The sequence below is a fragment of the Aspergillus uvarum genome, assembly GCF_003184745.1.
Source record: "Aspergillus uvarum CBS 121591 unplaced genomic scaffold BO82scaffold_64, whole genome shotgun sequence".
Lineage (NCBI taxonomy): Eukaryota > Fungi > Ascomycota > Eurotiomycetes > Eurotiales > Aspergillaceae > Aspergillus > Aspergillus uvarum.
In genome coordinates, this window is record NW_020291361.1 from 191,025 (window position 1) to 214,841 (window position 23,817).

At 16.5% G+C, this 23,817-nt stretch overlaps 1 protein-coding gene across 1 annotated transcript; it reads left to right on the plus strand.

Moving 5' to 3' along the window:
• Positions 1 to 10,409: 10,409 nt before the first annotated feature.
• Positions 10,410 to 10,559, plus strand: BO82DRAFT_293049 (uncharacterized protein; the record flags this gene model as incomplete). Its single annotated transcript, XM_025631782.1, has 1 exon — positions 10,410 to 10,559. A coding segment is annotated over one exon (150 nt), but the record flags the coding sequence as incomplete, so codon positions are not given.
• Between the last annotated feature and the right edge of the window lie 13,258 nt (positions 10,560 to 23,817).

A 23,817-nucleotide genomic window follows, 5' to 3' on the forward strand; every position in this document is an offset into this window, starting at 1 on the left:
ATATCTTACTTAATTTATTACTGTATTTTTTAGTAGGCTGCTTTATACTATTTTAAAGCTTTAATACAGGCTATAGTATTAGTATAGCTAGTAGAAGTATAGCTAATATTCTATAATATTAACTTTTTTATAATAAAAAAACTTTTATATTTAGGCGGATACTCGGCCGGCTGTGTTACAGCAGTATTAAAAAAAAAGTATAAATAAAATAATTTTTAATAAACAGATTATAAAGGGTATTAATATAAAAATCTAGATTATTATTAATATTAATAATATATAATTATTGTAATTTAAGCAGTATATAAGACAGCTTATAACTATAAATTAAATAATATAACAGCTGTATTACAGTTTCTAAAACTACTAGTACTAGTACTGGTACTAAAAAAATATTATTAATAATTAAAAAATTTATAACTATTAGCTTATTATTAGAAATATTATTTTTAATAGTAGTAGGCAGTATTATAGCTATATTATATATAATATTATTTCTACTTAGTAGTAGCAGTAGTATACTAGTTTATTTATATTTAATAAACTAATTAAAATCTGCAGTACTGTCTGTATTTTTAAAAGCTAAATTATTAGAAAAATCAGCCTAAAAAAACTTCTGTTGTTAAGAAAGTATGGTAAATAGAAACTAGTAGTATAGATTATTTTATTAAGCTTATTTTATATTAGTAGTACTATTAGATATAGAATTAAAATTATATACAGACAGTATAGACAGTATTTAAAAAATTAGTTTTTTATTAAAAATAATATTATATATATAAATAATTTATTAAGTCTTAATATTATAGATTTTATAGATAGATTTAGAATAGCCTATAAAACAGTCTTTTTATATATAATCTTTTAGTTTATTATATATTTTTGTAAAAGTTAAATACCAGCAGCAACAGCTAAGGGCTTTCTAGTAAAAAATATCCAGTTACATATTATATAAGACTTTATACAGTATTTTTCTAATAAAATTATATATAAGCCTATTCTAAATATAGTTAACAGTAAGGACTATATAGTCCTAGAAATAGTAAAATAATTAATTATTAGCTATAACTAAAATATAGAACTTAATAAAGTGTCTGTTTTTAATTTTAGTAATTAAATTAAAATTAAACTAGTAATATAGAATAAAATTTTAAATAATATTTTATTCTTAGCAGTAAAATACAAGCAGCTGGTATTCTAATATATTATTACTATAAATATATTTAAAATTAATATCCAGCTGGCGTTTAAAATAGTTCTATATAATAATAAATTTATTGCAGATTTTACTGTGTTTTTAAAAAAAAAACACTTAGTAATAGTAAGATATATAATCTGTAAAAATAATAAAGTAATATATACTACTTTAACTGTATATTAGCAGTAGACTATATATATTAATATATATAAAATCTCCAACTTATAGACTGAAATCACGCGGTTTAGTATATAATACTAAAAGTACCTGGCCTTTTCTATAAAGATAAAGATTATATAGTAATAGAAAAATACTTTTTTTAATATTAAAACTAATAATATACTTTAAAAAGTTATATATCTTATATTTAGAGATATAGGCTATGCGGTAATATACTAAATATATTAAAATTAGTATATTAACAGATTTTTTAATAGTATTAGCTATAAGATTAGTAGATAGTAAGTAAGTTAAAATACTGCAGCTATACAAACTATATATAATATTAAGACTTACTATACTAATTATATAAAAAAATACTAAGTCTTATTTATAATAATATAGCCTAATTACTTACTGTTTTTAATAAAAAGTATTATTTTCTTTATTTTAATATATATATATATACTAAGATATACCAGTTGTTTATATAAAATAAGATTACTTACTAGAACTGGTATAAGCTATATACAGTCTAGTTTTAGTATATTAAATAGCTTATTCTGCTTATTTATAAATTTAATAAATATAATACTATAGCTAATAGTATAAAAAACTTTATCTATTACTGTTATAGCCTAATAAATATAAAATATAAAAATAGTAAAGTATTACTTAGAATATACTATACTTTTAATACTTTTAAAATTAAGCATCCCATCGTGCCTGTATATTAAATATTTATCTATTTAAAATATAATATTTATATTAAAGCAGACTAATACTGTATAGATACTAAAAAAATTATAGTTTATATTAACTATATTAATTAATAAAAGTTTAAATAGTAGTACAGTATTTATAGATATAGACACTATATTAATACTTTTACTTATATTCTTTTTATTAGCTAGATTTAATAAATACTTATTTAAAAAGTAATTTTTATTATATTAATAAAAAGTATAGAATATTAAATTCCTATTAGTAGTATTAAATTATTTATATTTATATTATATATTAGAGTTAGACTAGTCTTTATTATAGTTATAATTATTACTTTATTTACAGCTATAGTTTTTACTGCTGCTGCAGCTGCTGTAATTAAATATAATATTTATTAAAATCTTATTATTAATAGTATAAACTAACAGCTAAAAAAACTAATTTTTTTTAAATATATTTAAACTGTATAAATTAAGTATAAACTAAAAAAAACAGTATAGTATTTTTAAAAATTATATACTAATTTATAATAAACAGTTACAGAGCTGTAATATTCTATATTACTATAAAAAATTATAGAAGTTTAGTCTGATTGTTAATAGTTTTAATACTATATAACTTATTAAAAATATTTATAAACTTTATAAAAAATATATTTTAATTAACAGTACTATTATAGTATATAAATACCTATTTATTATATAAACAGACTGTAGTTGCAAAGCTGAAGATTTTATATACTTTTTAAAAAAATTAGTATACTTTAGCTGCTATATTACAGTTTTAAAAGTATACTAAAGAACTGGCCTTATATATAGTACTAAAATAATAAGAACTTAATAATTAAACTAATTATATTTTTAAATGCTGAGGTTGTATATATTCAAAAAAATACAGTTTTTTTTTAATATTAGTAATACTATATTAAAAATCTTATTAGATTAATAAAGTACTATCATCAACAGCGTGAACTGTAAGAATTTATAGTTATTTATTTTTAGTTTCTAAATATAAAACTAGTTTCTTAGGAATAGTATATATACTTTAAAATAATTTTTAAGTATTAGGATTCTTAGATCTAAAATAATTATATAAGTTGTATTATTATACCAGCCAGTTTATCTAATTTTTAAGCTTTAGTACTGCTTTAAAGATATTAATATTAAACAGATTTTTTATTAATATTATGGTATAATATATAGCCACACTGCTTATATAGTAAAAGTATATAATTTATAGATTTATAGATTAGTAAATACTAAATCTAATTACTAAGCCAGCTAAAACACCTTACAGGCTTCTCCACCCTATAAAATATATAAACTATAGATTTAAAGTGTAAAAAACTATTAATATTATAAATATTAGTAGAAGTACAAAGGTTTTAATAAAAAATAATAAAAAAAGCTATTTTTAATAAGAAATATAGCTATAAGGGCTTATAACCTGTAACAGCTTAATATTATAATATTAAGTGTATAACTAGCTATATGGCCTGTTTAAGGCAGAAGTGGTGAGGTCTGAGGTCATGTGACCCAGGATATCTCTCACAAGAGCTATTATAACACTTCTTATATAATAGTATTAAGTACTTTATAAATCAATACTTTTAAAAAACCATTTTAAATTTAAAAACTGCAAGCTAAAAAAGTTAATATAAAAAAATAAAATACACTAAGACTAACTTTTTTATTTTAGTTTTATATTAAAAAGTAAAAACTACTAATAAGATATTAATACTACTATAAATATTATATATTAGAAATATCTATAAAGATATTAATAGCTATACAGCCTATAATTTAGTTAGTATTAATTTAGTATAGTAATATTTCGTTTTAAAATTATCAAAAATTTTATTTTAATTAAAAGCTATTAATTATACTACTATAACCAGCTATAAAATATGGAATATTCTATTCAATATTCCTTATTTAAAAAAGGTATAGTAATATGTTACTAGATTATATATTATTACTACTTAAAATATTCTAATACTACTTTTTATAATTATTTTATTAAATTTAAACTACTATTATTTACTTTATAAAAATAAATAAAATTTATAATTAAATAAAATAATTATAAAAAGTAGTATTAGAATATTTTAAGTAGTAATAATATATAATCTAGTAAAATATTACTGAAATAATTCTATTTCAGCAGAACTAGTTAAATCTTTTAATATTTCTTGATTTAATTAAATCTAAAGTTCTTTCAGAATACTATAATAAAAACTATACTATTAATCCTTTTAAAGATAAACTACTACTGTTTAAACCTATTTATTTTTTAGTAAAGTAAAAACCTTTTATATTTAAAACCTATAGTAATACAAATACTATAAATAAAAGAATATATTCATTTAAAAGTTCTAAAAAGGCCCCTATTTTTTTATATCCAAAAAAATAAAACTTTATAATTATATACAGACTAAAATATACTAAATAAAGATTTTTAAAAAGTTTATTTATTTTTTTGAGAAATATCATTTATTAGTAGATTTATTTTTTTTATCTACTAATTTGTATATTAATAAATATTAGACCAGTAGTGTTTTAAATTAGTAGTTTATATATTTAAACTTTTTCAATAATTAAAAGCCAGCTTATTATAAACTAATTAAATTAAATTAGCCTTAATCTATTTCTTATTAAATGTTCATAATTAGTTTTTATGAAATAAATTCTTTTTACATAAAGCTAGTAATATATTTAGATAATAATTTAAATTAATAGCTAAAGTTTCTAATATTTTTTATTTTTTTATTTTTTTATATAGTATAAAGTAGTTTTTATATCTTAAATAGTAGTTATAAATCCTATTTATTTTGGAATTCTAATTTTCAATTCCAGTAATTAAAATAGTATTTTTTTACTATTTTAAAAAATTCTTATCTTTAGCTGATTTAAAAGATTTTTTTATTTTTTTATTATTATTTCTACTCTCCGGCAGAAATGGACGTAGCTTTAATAAATAAATAGATTTAATATTTTTTATTCTAAAATTATTTCATTTTGATACAGTAGATATTTATTTATTTTTTTAAAAGGTTTTCTAATCTGTTCGTTAAACTATTAGATTTAATTTTATACTTTGTTGGCTGGTAGATAATTTTCAAAATAAAATAAAATAAAACCTTTAATTATTTAATTTCGTAATAGTTTAATAATTTAGTAGATATAAAATACTCAAAGGTATAATAACTTAAAATAACCTATATTAAAAATACTGGTTTTTCAATTCCAAGTACTACTTGACGCAGTAGATAATAATAAAAAAATTATTATAAATTTTTATAATTTTATTTAACATATATATCTTTTAAAAATATAAAAAACTAGATATAATACTTTATTAACTTTATATTCAGATAAAATCCTTTTTGAAATAAAATTTATAATATTAGATTTAATAATTGTAAGGTAGCAACTTTTATAATACCTATTTTAGAGAGTTAAATACTCAATTAGAATTAATAGATCTGCAGTTAGATCCTATTTATGGAATAAATAAGAACTGCAGATATTGTTGGCTGAATAGCAATTATCTTTAAATAAATCTTATTATTTCTTTTTTATAATAATTATATTACAAATCCAATTAAACAGCTATAGAAGAAAAGCTTTAATAAATATATATTTTTTTAAATTTTCAAATACTTTTTAATAAGTAGAAAACTTATTAAATAAAAAATATTTTTTATTAGATATATAATTATATTACAGTATAATCTTAGTAATTTTAATAATTCTATTAATTCTATTAACCTTAGTAATCCTACTAACCTGTGTTTTTATATAATTATTTAATGATATAATTCTAAATCTGCTTAAAATTCTATGTACTTTTAATTATATTTATAATTTTTTAAACTATATTAAATTTATAAATTTAAAAACAATCTAATTTGAATGGCTAATTAAGATTAACAACTAAATAATAACAATATTTTTAGCTAGTTTTATTATTTTTACTATCTAACCAGCTAATATCTATAAACGAGCTTATATTTCAAAACTATATATTTTTTTAGAAAAATAGTAGGCTAATAAAATACCAGTAATCTTATAGCTTTTAGTAATACTAAATATCTTCAAAATATTTATCTAGTATATTAGTAAGTATTGCAGTAAATAGTTTAATTATTATAATTAAATTTATATATACAGTATAAAAGTTTAAACCAGTCAAAAATAAAAAATCTTTTTATCTACTATTTTAACGAAGTCTAATAAAAAAAGATTAGAATAATTTAATAACTTATTAAAATAACTACTACCTGGAAGATTATCTTTAAAAAATTAAGCTTTAAATAAATATATCAAATTATTAAAATTATTACTTTAGTAGTAAATATTATAATATAAATTTTAATATTTATTTTTATTACTAAAAATACTGCAGCTGCTTTCATAGAAATAATTGTTTTAATTAATTTTAAACTTTTTATTTCTACTTTTTTTTAAATACCTATCTAAGTTTAATAATTTTAAAGGTAACTATTCTAATTTTGAATACTTTACTAACTAGATTTAAAAATGAATAAAAATTAATACTAACTGTTATACTATTTTAGTTTTTTATAAAATCTATATTATTAGCTGTTTTTTTTACGAAAGACTATACAGCTAAGTATAATTATATAATAAAAATAAAAAATATACCTTTCTAGTTATTTTCATATTATTATTTTTTTAGAATATTTTTTAGGGATTTTAATAGAAGTATATTATATAAAATAAACTGTTTTATTTATACTAGAGAAAGTATAATTTGTATCCTTATTTTACTAAATTTTAAAAACTTATTTCAAAAGCTAAAATACATGTTAATATATTTTATCTACTATTAAAATAAAAGATTAGTTACAGCCTTAAATTATTACTTATAAATAATATTTTTAAAAATATTTAATTTTTATTTATTTTTTATAGAATTTGAAAAATGCTGTACTTAGTACTGTAATAAAAAAAGATTTAGAGCTAGCAAAAAAACCTTATTATTATAATGTTATATATTAAAAAAAACTAGTACAAATTTTAAAATAATAATTACTAGAAATAATTTACTATATTTAAATATAATTTTATAAATTTGCTTTTTGTATATTAGTAGTCTTTATATTTACAGATCTTCTGCTGTAATAATAATAAAGATTTTTATTATAAATCAAACAATTATCATATTAAGAATTATTTTAAACTTAATATCAAGATTTTATTTATAATATTTATGTCATTATTATTTTCTATATCTTATATTTATCTACTACCCAGATACTATTTTCTTTTTCTATTAAGTAATTAAAATTATATCTAATGATTTAATTTATTTTTTAAGCTTTATAAATATTACAGTTCTATTACTAGTTTTCATTAAAATATCTTTTTAATTAACAAATAGTTAAAAAAGTTAAGTTTATTTCAAGCTGTTGCTATACTAAAACCCTAGTATAATTATATACTATTTCTAAACCTATAATTAAAAAACGTTTTATTAAAAGATTTTAAAAAACTAATTTAATAGTTATTTCTATTAGTTTAAGCCCTTAGATTGTAAAGATCTAAATATATACTATATCTAAGAGTAAATTCTCAATTATGAATAATAAATAAAAGTTATACTAATATTTATTACCTAATACTCTATTTTTTAAACGTTTATGAAATTATAATAAACTTTAACAGCTAATAAAGAAAGTTAAGCTGTATTATCTAGTATATCTGTATAATTCTAAAAGTATATAATTATAAAGAAATTACTATTTTTAATTATTTAGCTTATATTTTATTTGATTATTATTAAACTTGTATAACTAAAAACTTATTATTTTAGAAAAAAAAATTAAATATTAATTTTAATGCACTAGTAAATATTACTAAAAATATCATAATATTTTATTTATACTCTTAAGGATTCATATTTTATATAATATATCTGTAAAGGCTTACTTTATAAGTATTATACTATTTAAATCTTTGGATTAAATAATATTTAGATTATTTTTTTAATAGTTTATACTATATATATCTGCTGAGATTATTTTTTGTATAAAAAGACTCTATAAGCCCTTCTAATCTTTATAATATTAATTACAAAAAAATATTTGTAAAAAAGGATCTAAAATATTAGTTATATAACAGCTGAATAAAGTAGTTATAAAACTACCTAAAACAGCAGCAGTTCTATAAAATTAAATAGATTAGTAATAATACTTTAAAATATAATATTACTATTTTAGCTACTATACAGAATATTTATTTATTATATTATTATACTTTTTTTACTTTTTATTTATTTTATTATTTAATTCCTATAAAATAATCATTTCAATCCTATAAAACAATCTAGTAAATAATAGCTGGATATAAAATATAAAGCTAAATTAAAAGTAATCCTTTAGATATAATTAAAAAAAGATATATATTAACTATAGAAAAAAACTCTTATATAAAAGAAAATCCAGGTTTCTATTTAACAACTTTATAAACATTTATATTTACTAAATATATTATAAAACTTAAAACGATTTTTAAAATCAGCTTTATAAAAAAGTATTTATAAGTAGAGTTAAAAAACTTTAACTTTAGTATTATAAGAATAAAAAAAACTAATATATATACTAATTTATTTATAAATAAAAAATAATATAGGACTTATAACTATACTATCTACTATATATTTATAATTTATTGAACGTTAATTATAAAAATTAATTAGTAAAATAAATACTAAAAAATATATATTATAATAGCCTATTTAAACTATATTTTAAATAATATATAAAAAGTTAAAAGAGCTAAATCTTATTATAAAAAAATAAAGTAGTTTTTATAAATTTTTTAAATACAGTTAGGGACCGTTATAAATAAATAATAGAAATTTAATCAAAATTTTAATACTAAGCTATATAAAGGGAAATCTATATTTATATATTTATAATAGTTAAAAAAAACTAAGCTAAACTATAAAATATAAAATATTAATACTATATAGCTATATTTATTTTTTATACTTTAGAAAACGATTTATAAACAGTTAAATATTTATAAAAAAAATAAGATTTTATTACTCTACTTAGAAGATTACAGCTAATACTAAATTAGTAGTATAAAAAAATAGAAAAGAAATATTTTATAAAATAATCACTAGAACAAATTACAGAGCCACAGCTTTTATAAAAAGAATTTAAAAATCTAAAGATTAGATAACTATTTATATAAACAGAATTTTGAAACTAAAATATTTTTTTAATACTATAAGCACCTGCAAAGGACCAAGATTAAAAGTTTATTTTAAATATAAAAAAAATAAACTACTTATTAAAAAACTATTATTTATTTAAACTAGCTGTAAACCTACTAGTAGGTAGAATTATAATACTTATTTAAAATTAAATTAAAATTAAAATTTATTTTAATTTAAAATAGGTACTATAATTTCCTATAAAAAGAAATATCTTACAGAAATAAAAATTATTATAAATAATAGTATAAAATAAATTTTATATTTATATTATAGTATTTATCAAATAAATAAATTAATTAACTATTTTATTAAAAATATATATAAAAGGGTTTAGGCAAAAAGGCCTATAATTAAAAAAACAATAATATTTATAATATATTTAAAAAATATTTAGAGGTACTATAAGAAATATATAAATCTAATAATTATAATACTAAAAATAAACAAAATTATTTTAAAGATATTTTAAATAAAATGGTAAAAATCTATTAGAAGATTTAATAAATATAAACTCTGTTTTATAAATATTATATACTATAAATACTATATGTTATAGTAAAAAGTTATATCAAAAGAGTTTATAAAAATAAAATTTAATTTAATAATAATATAAAAAGTTTACATGTCTACTAATAAAAAGATACTAATATAGTACTATAAATATAATATAATGTTTATAAAAATAAATGCTGTAAGCTTACTAGTATAAAAATTAAAAATTAATCTAAAAATAAATTTTTATAAAAACTTTCAGCTAAAGTTGGAATAGGTGTATAAAATATTAGTTATAAAAAAGTTATATACAACTATTTATAAAGGATACTTATGAAAAGATAGATATAGTATTTTAAATTATTAGTAGATATGTTCATTTTTTTATAAAAGAAATAATTTATAAATATAAACTATTCTAAAATAAAATAAGGAGACAGTAAAAGATACGTATCTACTATTATAAATTAATAAATATATTAATTAACCTATAGAGGCCCTATAGTTTATATAGTTAAACTTATATAAAATCTACTATAAAGTAAGAATTATAGAAAAGTATAAATAAAAAACAGTACTTTAAATAAAGTATAAATTACCTAATTATCTAGTTCTACTATTTAGGCTAATTACTATATTTATAAACTTTAAAGACTTTATAAACTTTTTATTTATAAAATATTTAAATAACTTTCTAATTATTTATCTAAATGATATTATGATATATTTATAAAATTTAAAAATATATAAAATATAGCTTTATGAAGTATTAAAAATACTATAAAATATAGAATTATATATAAACTTTAGTAAACACTATTTTATAGTAATAAAAACTAAAATTTTAAAATTCTTAATTAGCTGTAAAAGTATTTCTATAAATTTAAAATATATTATACCTATCTATAAGTAGTCGTAACTATAAAATATAAAATATATTTTAGAATATATATATTCTATAAACTAATATAGATACTTTATAAAATAGTATAAATTATAGTACTAAGTATAGATCTTACTAAAATATTTTATAAAAAAATGAAGAATTAGATATAGTTTTCCAGTACTCTAAGCCCACAAGGGTTTTTAAAGGAGAAATAATATATTTATACAAAGATATAATTATAGTATACTTTAAAAAGAAATTTGAGAAATTAAAATAAATACCTCAGCTTTTATAATTAGCAGAATATTATTATAAAAATACTGAAAAAACTAATAAAAGCTAATAGTATTTTACTTATAAAAAATACTTCCTACAGAGCAGAATTATAATATTTATAATTAAAAACTTTTTATAATTATAAAATATTTAAAAAGTAAAGATACTGGCTAAAAAATATAAAATATTTAATAAAAATAATAATAAATTATCAAAGCCTGTAATATCTTATAATAAATTAAAAATATTTATAAGGATAGACTAGATAAGTATAATATATTATAGCTTTTAAAATCTTTTTAAAATATAGACTAGGATTATAAAACTTAGTAGATATATTATTATAAAAGTTTAACTTTAAAAAATAGAGTATAAAAAAGGATTATAAAAAGCTAAAGGAAATAGCCCTAGAGTAGTTAAATAACTTGCTAAATTAAAAAAATGAAAAGAAATTTATCTACAATATTATAAAGAGTCTATAAAAAATATACTTGTATATAATAAAGATCTAATTAATGGTTTCTATAAAAATTAGAGTTTTTTTTAGTAAAGGATACTGTAAAAAATACTAAATCAATATCTCTACGAATATAAAAAAACTATATAAAAAATATTTATAATCAAATGTTAGCTAAAAACCACTCTACTTTATAAAAAAGGTATACATTTTAAAAAACTACTAGTTAAAATTAAAAGGTTTTTCAAAACTATATAATAATGCTATTAGAAAGTATTTTATAGAATTGAAAACTTAGAGACTTGCTTTATAAAGGTTTTAATAGTTTAAACTAGCTAAGTTTATCTAAAACTACTTATAAAGTATATTAAAGTAGAAAGATAATTTATAAAAAGTAGTAAAAACAATTGAAACTACTACTATTAGCTGGAAAACTTTCGAAAAAATAATTATAAATTTATTTATAAATTTATTTATAAATATTTAATAAAATATAAACTTATAAAAAAAATTTATAATATTATAATTATAATAAACTAGCTTAGTAAACTAGCTTACTTTATTTCTATTTATAAAATACTATTGAAAAAAAACCTATAAAAATCTATTTTGGAGCATTTTTAGCTATATAGTATATTTATAAAAATAACTTTAAACTGTAAATTAGATTTTATAAAAGAGTTTCAATTAGACTTTATTTATATTTTTATAATTAAGTAAAATTTGAATAGAACCTACCATCTATAAACAGATAGCTAAGTAAAGAAATAAATAGTATATTAAAATAATATTTATATATAAATTTCAAATACAATAACTAAACAGAAATACTATTATTTATAAAACTTATTTATAATAACTTTTATAAGTATTAATTAAATATTTATTATCTTTTATAATAAATATATAGTATCTACAGATAATAGTACTAGACTTATAAATATTAAATATTTTTATGAAAAAAATTAAAATAATACTTTCCAAAAATTAGAAATATATATAAAGAAAATTATAAATCTTAAGCCGGCTTAAATATACTAAAATAATTTTTGTAATAACAGTTATAGAACTACTGTCTTTATAATAGACTAAAAAGTCTGATTCTTTATAAAAGACTTATTATAAAATGATTAAATAAAAGTTTATATCAGTACTACTATAGATTGTTTTATGTAATAAATAAATAAATAGATAAATTTATAAATCAAATATATATAGATCTACAAATTTATAATATTTTTTACATTTATTTATTCTATAAATATTATATAATAAAGAAATTTATAAAACTATTTTATATAAGAAATTAAAAGTCTGAATAGCTTTAAATACTATTTGAAAGTACTATTAGATTTAAAATATCATTAAAAAACTATAACGTCTTTAATTAAATTAATTAAATTAAAAGAATATCATAAAACAAATATTAATCAGCCGTAAATCTATACCATCTATATGTTTATACAAAATTCATATTATAAAAATATAAAAAACTTAACTAAAATCTTCAAAAAGCTAAAGATTAAATATATTTTATAAATGTTTTATATTTTTAAATTTTAATAGATTTATTATATTTTATATTTATAGTATATAGCAGCTAGAATATATAAAAATAAAGAATATTATTTTATTAAAGATTAATATTTATTATTTATATATAAATAGTTATTATACTACTGGCTAATTTGTTTACTAGTATAGTTATAAAATATCTTTTTAGAAAAATAAGAATAATATTTATATATTTAATTAAACAGCAGCTACTAGCCAGCTTTAATTATAAAAATATTTTATAAAGCTAGATCTAAATAGCTAGCTTTCTAAAATTTAACTATTTAATATATAATATAAACTATACAATAACTTTAAAAATCTAGATCTGTTTATAATCTAATAAAAGCTATAAATTTATTTAAAAAGAATCTAAAATTTTAGTAAGTACAGCTGTACGGTAGTCTAAAAAGTAATTATTATATATAATTTAATAGAAAGAGTATTTTATATTTTATTCTTAATCTATTTATAAGGTATAGACTAATTTTATTAAGCTTTAAATATATCTTTAAAAAATAAAAAAAGTTTAGAATTTATAAACAGAAGAAATAATAAAGGCTATAATAATATTTACTATAATAAATTATTAAATCTATTTTTTTAGATATATATAGCTATTTAAATAATAATAATAATAATAATAGAAATTATACTACTAGAAAGTATAATAGTAGTAGTTATAGTAGTAGTAGTAATAATAGTAAAAATAAAAATAAAAACTAATATAAATATAATTATAAATATAAATATAATTATAATTATAATTATGAAAAGTATAGTAAAGGTAGTAGTAGTAGTAAAAATAATAAAATCTCTTTTTAAAAAGAATAAGCTTATAGTATACGAAGAATTATTAGCTAAAATCTTAACCTATTTTACAAAAGGTTTATATAGTAAAAAGTAAAACTATAAAAGCTAATAAAAAGACATAATTAACTATAAATAAATTAATCTACTTTTTTTCTAAAAAAAAAACTAAAGTCTGTAACGTATACTAGATATTATTATTTAATATTATAGTAATAATAAAATTAAAATTAGCTAATATTTTAAAAAATAATATTAAGTTATAACAGCAGAACGTACTGTAAAAGTAAATATATATATATATATATATATATATAAAGAAAACCAGATATCTGGACAAAGATTTATTTGTGTAATAATAGATTTTTTTTTATAAGATTAGCTGTGCTAACCTTTTTTAAAAAATATTTCTAACATCTAATTAAATAGATTAAAAAGAATTAATATTATGCATTAACAAAATACCTTATAAAAATAACTAGTAGATAGTAGACTATATATTTTATAATCTAATAAATAAAACAGTTATAAATAAGGCCTGTATATTTTATTTTTTATAAAAAAATAAAACTATTTTTTACTATTTTAATTTTTATAAAATAAATCTATGAATCAGAGGTTTTTAACAGTACTATTATAAATAAATAAACTACTTTATATAAAAAAGTTATAAAAGCTTTATAAGCCCTTTTAATCTTTATAATATTAATTATAAAAATATATATATGTATAAAATAATCTAAGACACTAGCTATATAACAGCTAAATAAAATAGTTATAAAACTATTTAAAACAGTACTAGTTCTGTAAGTTTAAAAGAATGAGTAATATTTTTTAAAATATAATACTATTATTTTAGCTACTATAAAAAGGTTTATTTACTACACTATTTTATTCTTTTAACCCTTATAATATATTATTACTATAAATTAAATTTATAAAGTACTAAAAATACTATTAAATCAAATAAATCTATATTATTGAAAAAGTATAATAACTTTAAAAATATTTTTATTAAAAAAAACTAAGAAATTACCCTTATACTAAAAGTAGAATTATATTATTATTTTAAAGAAAGAAAAGTCTTCACTGTTTGTTTACCCTTTTATATAAAATATTTAAAATAAGTTATAAGCCCTAAGAAAGTGGCTTTTAAGAAACTTAAAGAAGATTTTACCTATTTTAACTTATTACTAGTTATCTTCTTGGTGTTATTTTTTAAACAATTTAAAAAGGCCTGTAATTCTATAATAACGATTGTATTTTAAATACAGTATCTTATAGGGACTGCTACCTAGGTATATTACTAATCCTATATAAAAAAAGCTTTCTATTTTATAAAAACCAAGTATAAATATTTAATAATAAATAAATTAAAGCTGATCTAATCTAACTAGCGTATAACAAGCCAGTCTTTGAATATCTAAAAAAGTTTATATATATAAACTTTTAATTTCAAAATAATACTAACCTAATATCTATTAATGGATAAATAAATAGATAAATTAATAGATAGATTAACAAATGAATCAATAAATAGAGAACTACTATACTTATTAACAGATATTATTATTTAAAAGGCTAAATAAAAAGGTTTTAAACTAGTATCTATTTTTAAATAAGTTTAGTAGAATATATTTACCTAAGTTAGAGTTATAATATAGTTGTAATTATTATAAATCATTTAATGGAAATAACATATTTAACTTTTTATAATCTAACTATTAATACAGCTGTAGTTGTAATTATATATATAATAAATATGAAATATATACAGGCTATTTAAATTACTTTTTTTAAATAAAAAATCTAATTTATTTTTAAAAATTAAAATCTTTAATAAAGAAATTAGATATTACCAGTAAACTTTCGACTCTATACTAAGTAGTGAATTAAAATATATATTTAATTTATCTTATTTTAAATTAAATATTTTTAAATAAAAACGTTAAGTAATAATTAGATAAAATATAAGCTATATAATTAAGTATAATTTATTTTTAAAATTATATAGACATAGTAAATGATGCAACCTAACGTTTTTCTTACCTGTTAAACTTGATTATAGTTTTATAAATTTTAAAGAATAGTAGCTGGTAGATTTTAGTCTAATTTTTATTTATTATTTTTAATATACAGTATTTAATATTAATTATAATATAAATTAAAGTTTATAATTTGGGGGATTAATATAATAAAAATAACTATTAAATTAATTTGTAAAGTTTTTCTAATATAAATCTTTTTAACTATAGTTTTAAAATACTATATAACTATACTAGGATTTTAGCGTGTCGGCAGTTTAAAATAAATTTAATCTTCTAACTATTTATTAAAATTAGAAAAATAAAATATTTTCATTACAGCTAATAATAGGACTATAGTATCTACAATTGTTACGGGACGGATGGATTGTGCTAATCGAAACGTGCCTTAGAACAAGAAGAAATAGCTGAGGAGCTATTTCATCTGTTCGTACGAAATTCTTTTATATGTGCGCTAAGCTAGTGCTAGTTTAGTACTTAGCGTGCGAGGCCTTAGGTGCCAACTGGTGCCTGAAGCCGAGCTCTATAACAGGGCCTTGGTCCCATAACAACAATACTTAAAAGTAAATTAATCTATTAAGAATAATTTTAATTATATAGTAGATAAATAATATTTAGAAAAAGAATAGATATAAAGGTTAAAAAATAATATTTATATAAATACTACATATAAAATTTTAATATTAAGTTAAAATAATTTTTAATATAATAGTAGTTTGAATTATAATAAAAATATCTATTATTATTATAATGAAATATTTTTAAATATAAAAACTATTAGTATACAGTACAAAGATTTATAAAATTATATTTAGAAATAATAAATCATTTTTGGTAGGTATTTTTTTAAAAGTTTATGCCAATCTTTTAAAATATATAATACTAAATTAGTAGAGGGCCTTTAGGAATAATTTTAAAATTATTAAATATCAAACTCTGCTTATTTTCTTTAAATATTATGAAGAAATAGTACATTTAATAAAAGGGCAGTTGGAGTTTAAAAAACATATAATAAAATAATATCATTTTAAATTTTTATTAATAATCTATTTTAATATAGTAGAAAAAGCTGCTTAATCTTTATAACTAAAGATTAAAATTTAATATAAATATTATAAAATCTTTATTTTTCTAAGATAAATAATATTGTTTATTATATATATTACAGATTATATTTAGAATTTAAAAGCTTATTTTAATAGTTTTAAGATATTAGTATAGTTTTAAATCTAATAGTACTTATTTACTTATACTATATAAAAATATCAATTTTTTAGACTTTTACTTTAAAAATAAATATCTCAGCTATTTTTTAACATTTTTAAAAGGGTTTTGAACTTCTGAAAATTTAACTACTTATTAGATTTTTAAAGCTATTTTTAGAACTTTGAAATTTAAATCAAAAAGGTTATTCTAAAAGAAATAAAATTTATACTGAATTTAAAGTTTGGTTTAATTATAATATCTTTTTCATATTTTAACTTATATTATATAGATACATATAAGTTTTATATAATAAAATACGTACAGATCTACAAAGGCCATTTTTAAGTTTAATTAATTTTTATATTTTATATAGCTGTTTTTCATATGATTTTTGAACTCATATTTTTTATAGATATTTATATAAACAATTAATATAGTTTTTATTTTTTTTGGATTTTGATAGTCCATTTCTACTTTTGTAAAGCTATATAGTCTAATTTTTTATAGTATATTTTTACTTTTATAGTACTATATAATTTTATATATTTAATTTTAAGCTCCAGAAATATTTTATTTACAGCCTCTTCTGTTAATATAATTAAATTTCTATTTATTTATATATTAAATATTAAAAAATATTTTTTATAAAGGTTTTATAGTTTTAGATTGTATAAACAGCTGTAAAGTAAATAAATCTTACTTTAATTATTATATAAAATTTGTTTATTTCTATAGGTTTTGTGGTGCTGTAGGAAGTATTCATAAATATATATAACAATATTATTTATTATTAAAGATAGAAGGAAAAAAGGTTTAAGAACTCTAAGAAATTACTATAGGCGGTCTGGGAGGCGGCCACACAAACAAACAGCAGAATATTATTATAAATAATATAAATAGTAAAATACTACAGATCCTATAATTTTAAGAACAATACCTATATTAAGGATTATATATATTATAATATTAATAAGTTAATACTGCTAGAAACAAAAGAAAAATATTGAAATAAAAAATAAGCTAGAATATATAATATAGATATAGATAGAAAAAGAAATAAAAAGATAGATAAATAAATAGACTAATATTAAGAATAAATATAAAATATATTAAGATTATTAGATAGTTTAAAATAGCTAGAGGTAAGTATAAATATAATAATATAGTATTTACAATTATAAGTTAATTTATTTGTAGTAATATTATTTTTGAAGATTTATTTATCATACTAGAAACTGTATTTTTTCTAATGTATAAAATATTATATTATAAGGGTGCGGTATTACCTATAAGAAATAGTATATTTATTAAATACAGCAGAAACTTCCTATTACTTTTTATTAAAAAATACTTATTAGTAATATATGGCGGATAAGAATATAAATAACTACATAAGCTTTTTCTAACAGAAGCAGATTTAAAGTATATAATAAAGATAACTAGATAAATATATTTTAAGTTTAGAAAATTAAGTTTATATATATATTTTTCTTCGTAGAAGTAATACTATAAAATAGTTTAGTATATTATTAAAACAGTTTGACTTTAATACTATAAATAGCAGGAATACTGTAACCTTTATATAAATAAAAATAAATATAATTACTACGCTTAAATTTAAAAAATATATACTATAAATTGTATATTCTTTTATATAAATAGCGGTAAACTTTAATACTTTATTAATATTAAAATATAAAGAAGTTTGAAATAACTTAGATATTTTTGTTTAGAGTAATTTTTTTGATATTATGTTTTTCAGTATTAGTATCTTTTTAAAAACGACTATAACATCTTTTAATTTTAATAGTCTTTGAACAAAAAAGGAATAACAACTTAAACAGTTAGTAATAAAATACAGAGATATTGAGTATATTAAATATAGGAATGTTTTAAAGGTTGGATATATTAATATTTTTAATAGTAATATTTAAATATTTAATATATTTAAAAATATTTTTAACTTAATACTACAGCTGACAAAGGTTTATACTAAATATTAATTTATAAAGTATTTTATTTATAAATATAAATAAAAAAAAGTATTAAAGATAAATATTAATAGAATTACTATAGACTACTGTTGTTGCTGAATGTATATATAATATATTATTATTTTAAGTATTTAAATTATGTATTTTAATTAATTATTAGTCTAAAAATAGAAGGTAGTGGAATATAACTGTACAACGCTAAAGGCCTTACATAAGACCTTTTTAGAAAAATAATATAAACTTAGTATTGCAGTCTAATATAAAGAATTTTAGAATCCTTTAATTATATCTTTTTAATATTTAATTAAAATAATCTTTTGGAATACCTATATACTTAGTAAATTTATTGATTATAATAAAAATAGTATTATATCTATATTTATTTAAAAGATTATTAATAAGGCTTATAGTAATAGTATTAAACAGGGCTCTCTCAAATAATAGATTAGAGTATACTATATAAATAATAATATATTTTATTTTTAAAATATACAAAAAACAGGTAATATATTAGTAAAGTAGCTTATATTTTTTTTATATAAAATAAAACTATTAAGCTTTAGAATATACTTATTATAGTCTTAATAACAGTAATTATCATAGAATACACAGAAAACTTTAGATATAAATAATTAAAATAAGTATATTTAAGGTTTTGAAAATTTTTAATTTATTATTCTCAATATTATTAGTAAGATTAGTATTATATTTATACCTTTAAATAAAGTTTTAACTAGTAATAGTGTTATAAATAATATATTTAAATATAAAGAGTAAACCATCTTTAAATATATAAAGTATATTAGTTTTAAGGTTTTTTGAAAAAACAGTAATAGTTTTAGAAGTATATTTATTAAATATATAGCTATTTATATGTCAAGGTGCGGGCTGGCTGGATGGTAGAAATAGCAGAGCTGGCTAAAAGGGTCTTAATAACTTGTTTTTCTATTTTTAACTGGCTATTTAGATTATTTTATTTTTAGATTCATAGACAAAACATAGCTTAAAAAAATATAAACAGGATTAAAAGTAGATAGGATATTATAAAGATTATATATTATATACTAAACAGTTAGGGAAAGCAGTAGGATTACTAAAATAGACTAGGTTAAACAGATAAAATAGGTTAAATAGGTAAGACAGATGGAACAGGTGCGCTAGGTCTGTACTATGACATTATAAATATATTATTTAAATACTTTATTAAAATTAATAAAATATACAGTAAATAGAGTATTAATAAAATAAATAAATAGAAATATAGTAAGGACTTTGGTTATATTAATATTAATATTAATAAAAGTATTTTCTAAGTCATATTTTTTAAAGTAGTATATAAAATATTTTTTTAAAAAAGTTGCGCTAATATATCTGCTACAATATTAGTAATATCTAAATATTAGTAGATATATATATCAAATTATTACATATATTAACTTATATAGGCTAGATATAAGTTTAAATATTTAAAAATAATAGTATCAAAAAATATCTGCTTTAATAAAGTAATAGTATTTAAATAATTAGTATAAAAAATAATAGAAAGGCTTGCTGTTTTTATTATCTAATAAAGTTTTTAAAAAATCTAAATAAGGTATAATACTTCTAACTTACTCAGCTAATAATCTTTTTTAGTAGGAGTTAATGAACAACTAAAAAATAGAACTGGATAAACTAATATTTTAAAAAGTGGCTTTAAAAGGTTTTAGTATTTATATATAAAAATAATATAATATACTATAATACTTATATTAGGATAATAAATATGAGAATTACTATATAGCTAGTTAGATTAATTGAAATAAATAAGTATTTTTAGACTTATAAAATCTTACTATAAAGTTTCAAGTATATAAATCTTTTTTAATATAGGATTTGCAACTAGTGTTTTTACAGTATAGTATTAGTAATAATACTTAGACAGTTTAGATATTCTATTATTTAAATAAAATATATAAAAAAGTAATATTTTATATTTTTATAAAAGATGGCTTTAAATATATAGTATTTAATATAGTAACAAGGTCAGCTAGTAAAACTAAGATAGTATTTAAAGTTTAATAAAATCTTAAGGAATTTAAGATTTTCAATAGCTTTAATTATATTTTTAAATATAGTAAGACCAAGGGTATTGACTTCTTAGCTAAAGAAATAATAAATAAAAAACTAATATATATTTTAGATAGTTTTAGTTTTAGATTTATATATTTTAGGGCGCTGAAAACAGCAGACAGATATTTATAATATATTTATATATTTTAAAGCTAACAGTAATACTATTAATATGGATACAGCAGAAGCTGTAAAACAGTTTTAATACTAAATCTATTTAATATTATATATAAAAAATAAAATTAAGAAATTTTATAATTGCAATAAGTAACTACTATAAAACAGTTTTAATATAAAAGATAAACAGGCTATTGATAAAAACAGTAAATAGTATTAAAGATAAAGATATAAAGATATTTTTTAAATATATAAAAAGGTTTATTTTAAATAAAAAGAGAATAAAGGTCTGCTTTTATTTTTTATTAATAATATATAAATTAATAACTACACAGCCTTGAAGAACTCTGTTAACTAATTTTTATATAATAAATAAAAAGTAAATAATTAGTATATATAAGTTTACAAATGATATTTTTTAAGCTTAATATAATACACTAAATATTTTATTTATAATATGTTTAATTCTTTTAAAAAATTAATATATAAAAGGTTTGCCAGTATAAGGTTGCTATTTATTTTTATTAAAATACAAAACTACTAGTCTTTAAAAGTACTAACTATTTTAATCTTTAAACTATTAAAATATATCTATTACAAGATATAGTACGATTTGTAAGTTTTTGTTTATAGCTACTTTTATAAATAGTTATACTATTTAAAAGTATAAACAGAGGCTTAGAATTACTATAATTAACTTTTCAAAATAAAAAATTTACTAAATTAATAAATATATAAAATAAAAAAAGATTAAAGAGTTTATTAATAGAAATAATATTCCATTTTAAAGTAAAAATACTAGATAAAGTATTAAAAGTAGTAAAGAATAGTTTATTAAAAATAGAAAATAATATATCTGCTAAAATATATAAATAAGTAAGCAACTTAGTAATATATTAATTATAATTAAAAGTAACAGATAAAAAAATTGAAATTAAAATATATAACTTTAATAATATTTTTATTAGTAGTATATATAGTAATATATTTATTATTTATTAGTATACTAAAATATATTCTGCAACTAATAGTAATAGACTTAGATATCTTATTAATAGTATTAATACATAAAAAATAATATATTAACTAAATAGATATATAGTAAAATAACTACTTGCTTTAATATAGAAATAAAAGTCTTAATTTCGTTAGAATGAATAAATATTTTAATTAAAAAGGCAAAATTATTATAGTAATAAATCATTCCAATTTATTTTTTATAATTCAAAATATTATTTTTATAACTAATTATATTAGTACTAATTAGGAGTCCTTGACAAAGACTTTTAATACATTAGATTTTAATAGTAAATAATATATATTAGTAGTAAAAGGTACTATTTTAAAATTTAGAAATATAAATTTTAAAAATAGTATATTTAAACAAATTGTAATAAAAACTAATATTTTCTTATATAAAAATATTAATATCTTATATATTTGAATATTTAGAATGGTATAAATAGTATTACCATTACTAATTATAAATAAATACCTAATAGTAAAACAGATAAAAACATACTTACTTATAATACCTAGACTAAATTCTGCTAATATAAATATCAGTTCACCTGTAGGAGTATATAATTTTTTATAACAGTTACATATAATAATAGAATTATTATTATTAATACTTAGTTTAATAAAAATAATAGATACTGGAACAGTATTATGGATAATAAAATATTTATAGAATTAATTTTTACAAAGAAAAAATATACTATAGTTATAACAAAAAAGAACAGTATACTTTTTTTTAAAAATAGTTTAGAGGCAAATTCAGAAGTAAAATATACTTTAAAATTTTATTTGGATATATTCTTACATTTATTATTATTAATACTAGTAATATATATATTTTTATAAGTATATAGGTTATCATAAGATTTATTATAGTTATTTCTATATATATTATTATACATTTCTTAAGATTTATGATATATATTTTAATCTTAATATAATTAATCTTAATCTTAAGTATATTAACAATAATCAAATTTAGAAGATAGTTTATTATATAAAAAACTATTAATATTTTTAGGCAAGGCAGGATTTGTTATAGTAATATATATATAATAATTATTACATAATTATTTAAATAATTATATAGATAAGATTAACTATAATTCTTTTTACTAGTTTTAGTTCTAATATTTTGAAAGCTATAATTTTAATTATTTTAATTTTATAGCTAATAATTATTTTTATTTATACTTTATACTTAGTTACTATATACTGTCTTAAAATTATTAATTCTATTACTGGTTATAATATTACTAATTATAATATAGCTGCTACAACTTTTATTATTAAAAATAGTTTTAATTTTAATTATTCTAAAACAACCTATTATTATATCATTTTTTATTATTAATATTCTTTTAATATAAATAATTATTCAAATAATTATTACAATATTTTTGATTTTAGAACTAAGGATTTTAATTATAAAGATTTTAGCTATAAAGGTCTTAAAAGAAATTACTATAATTTTTATTTTTATTACATAATAAATAAGATCTTCCTATTCTAGC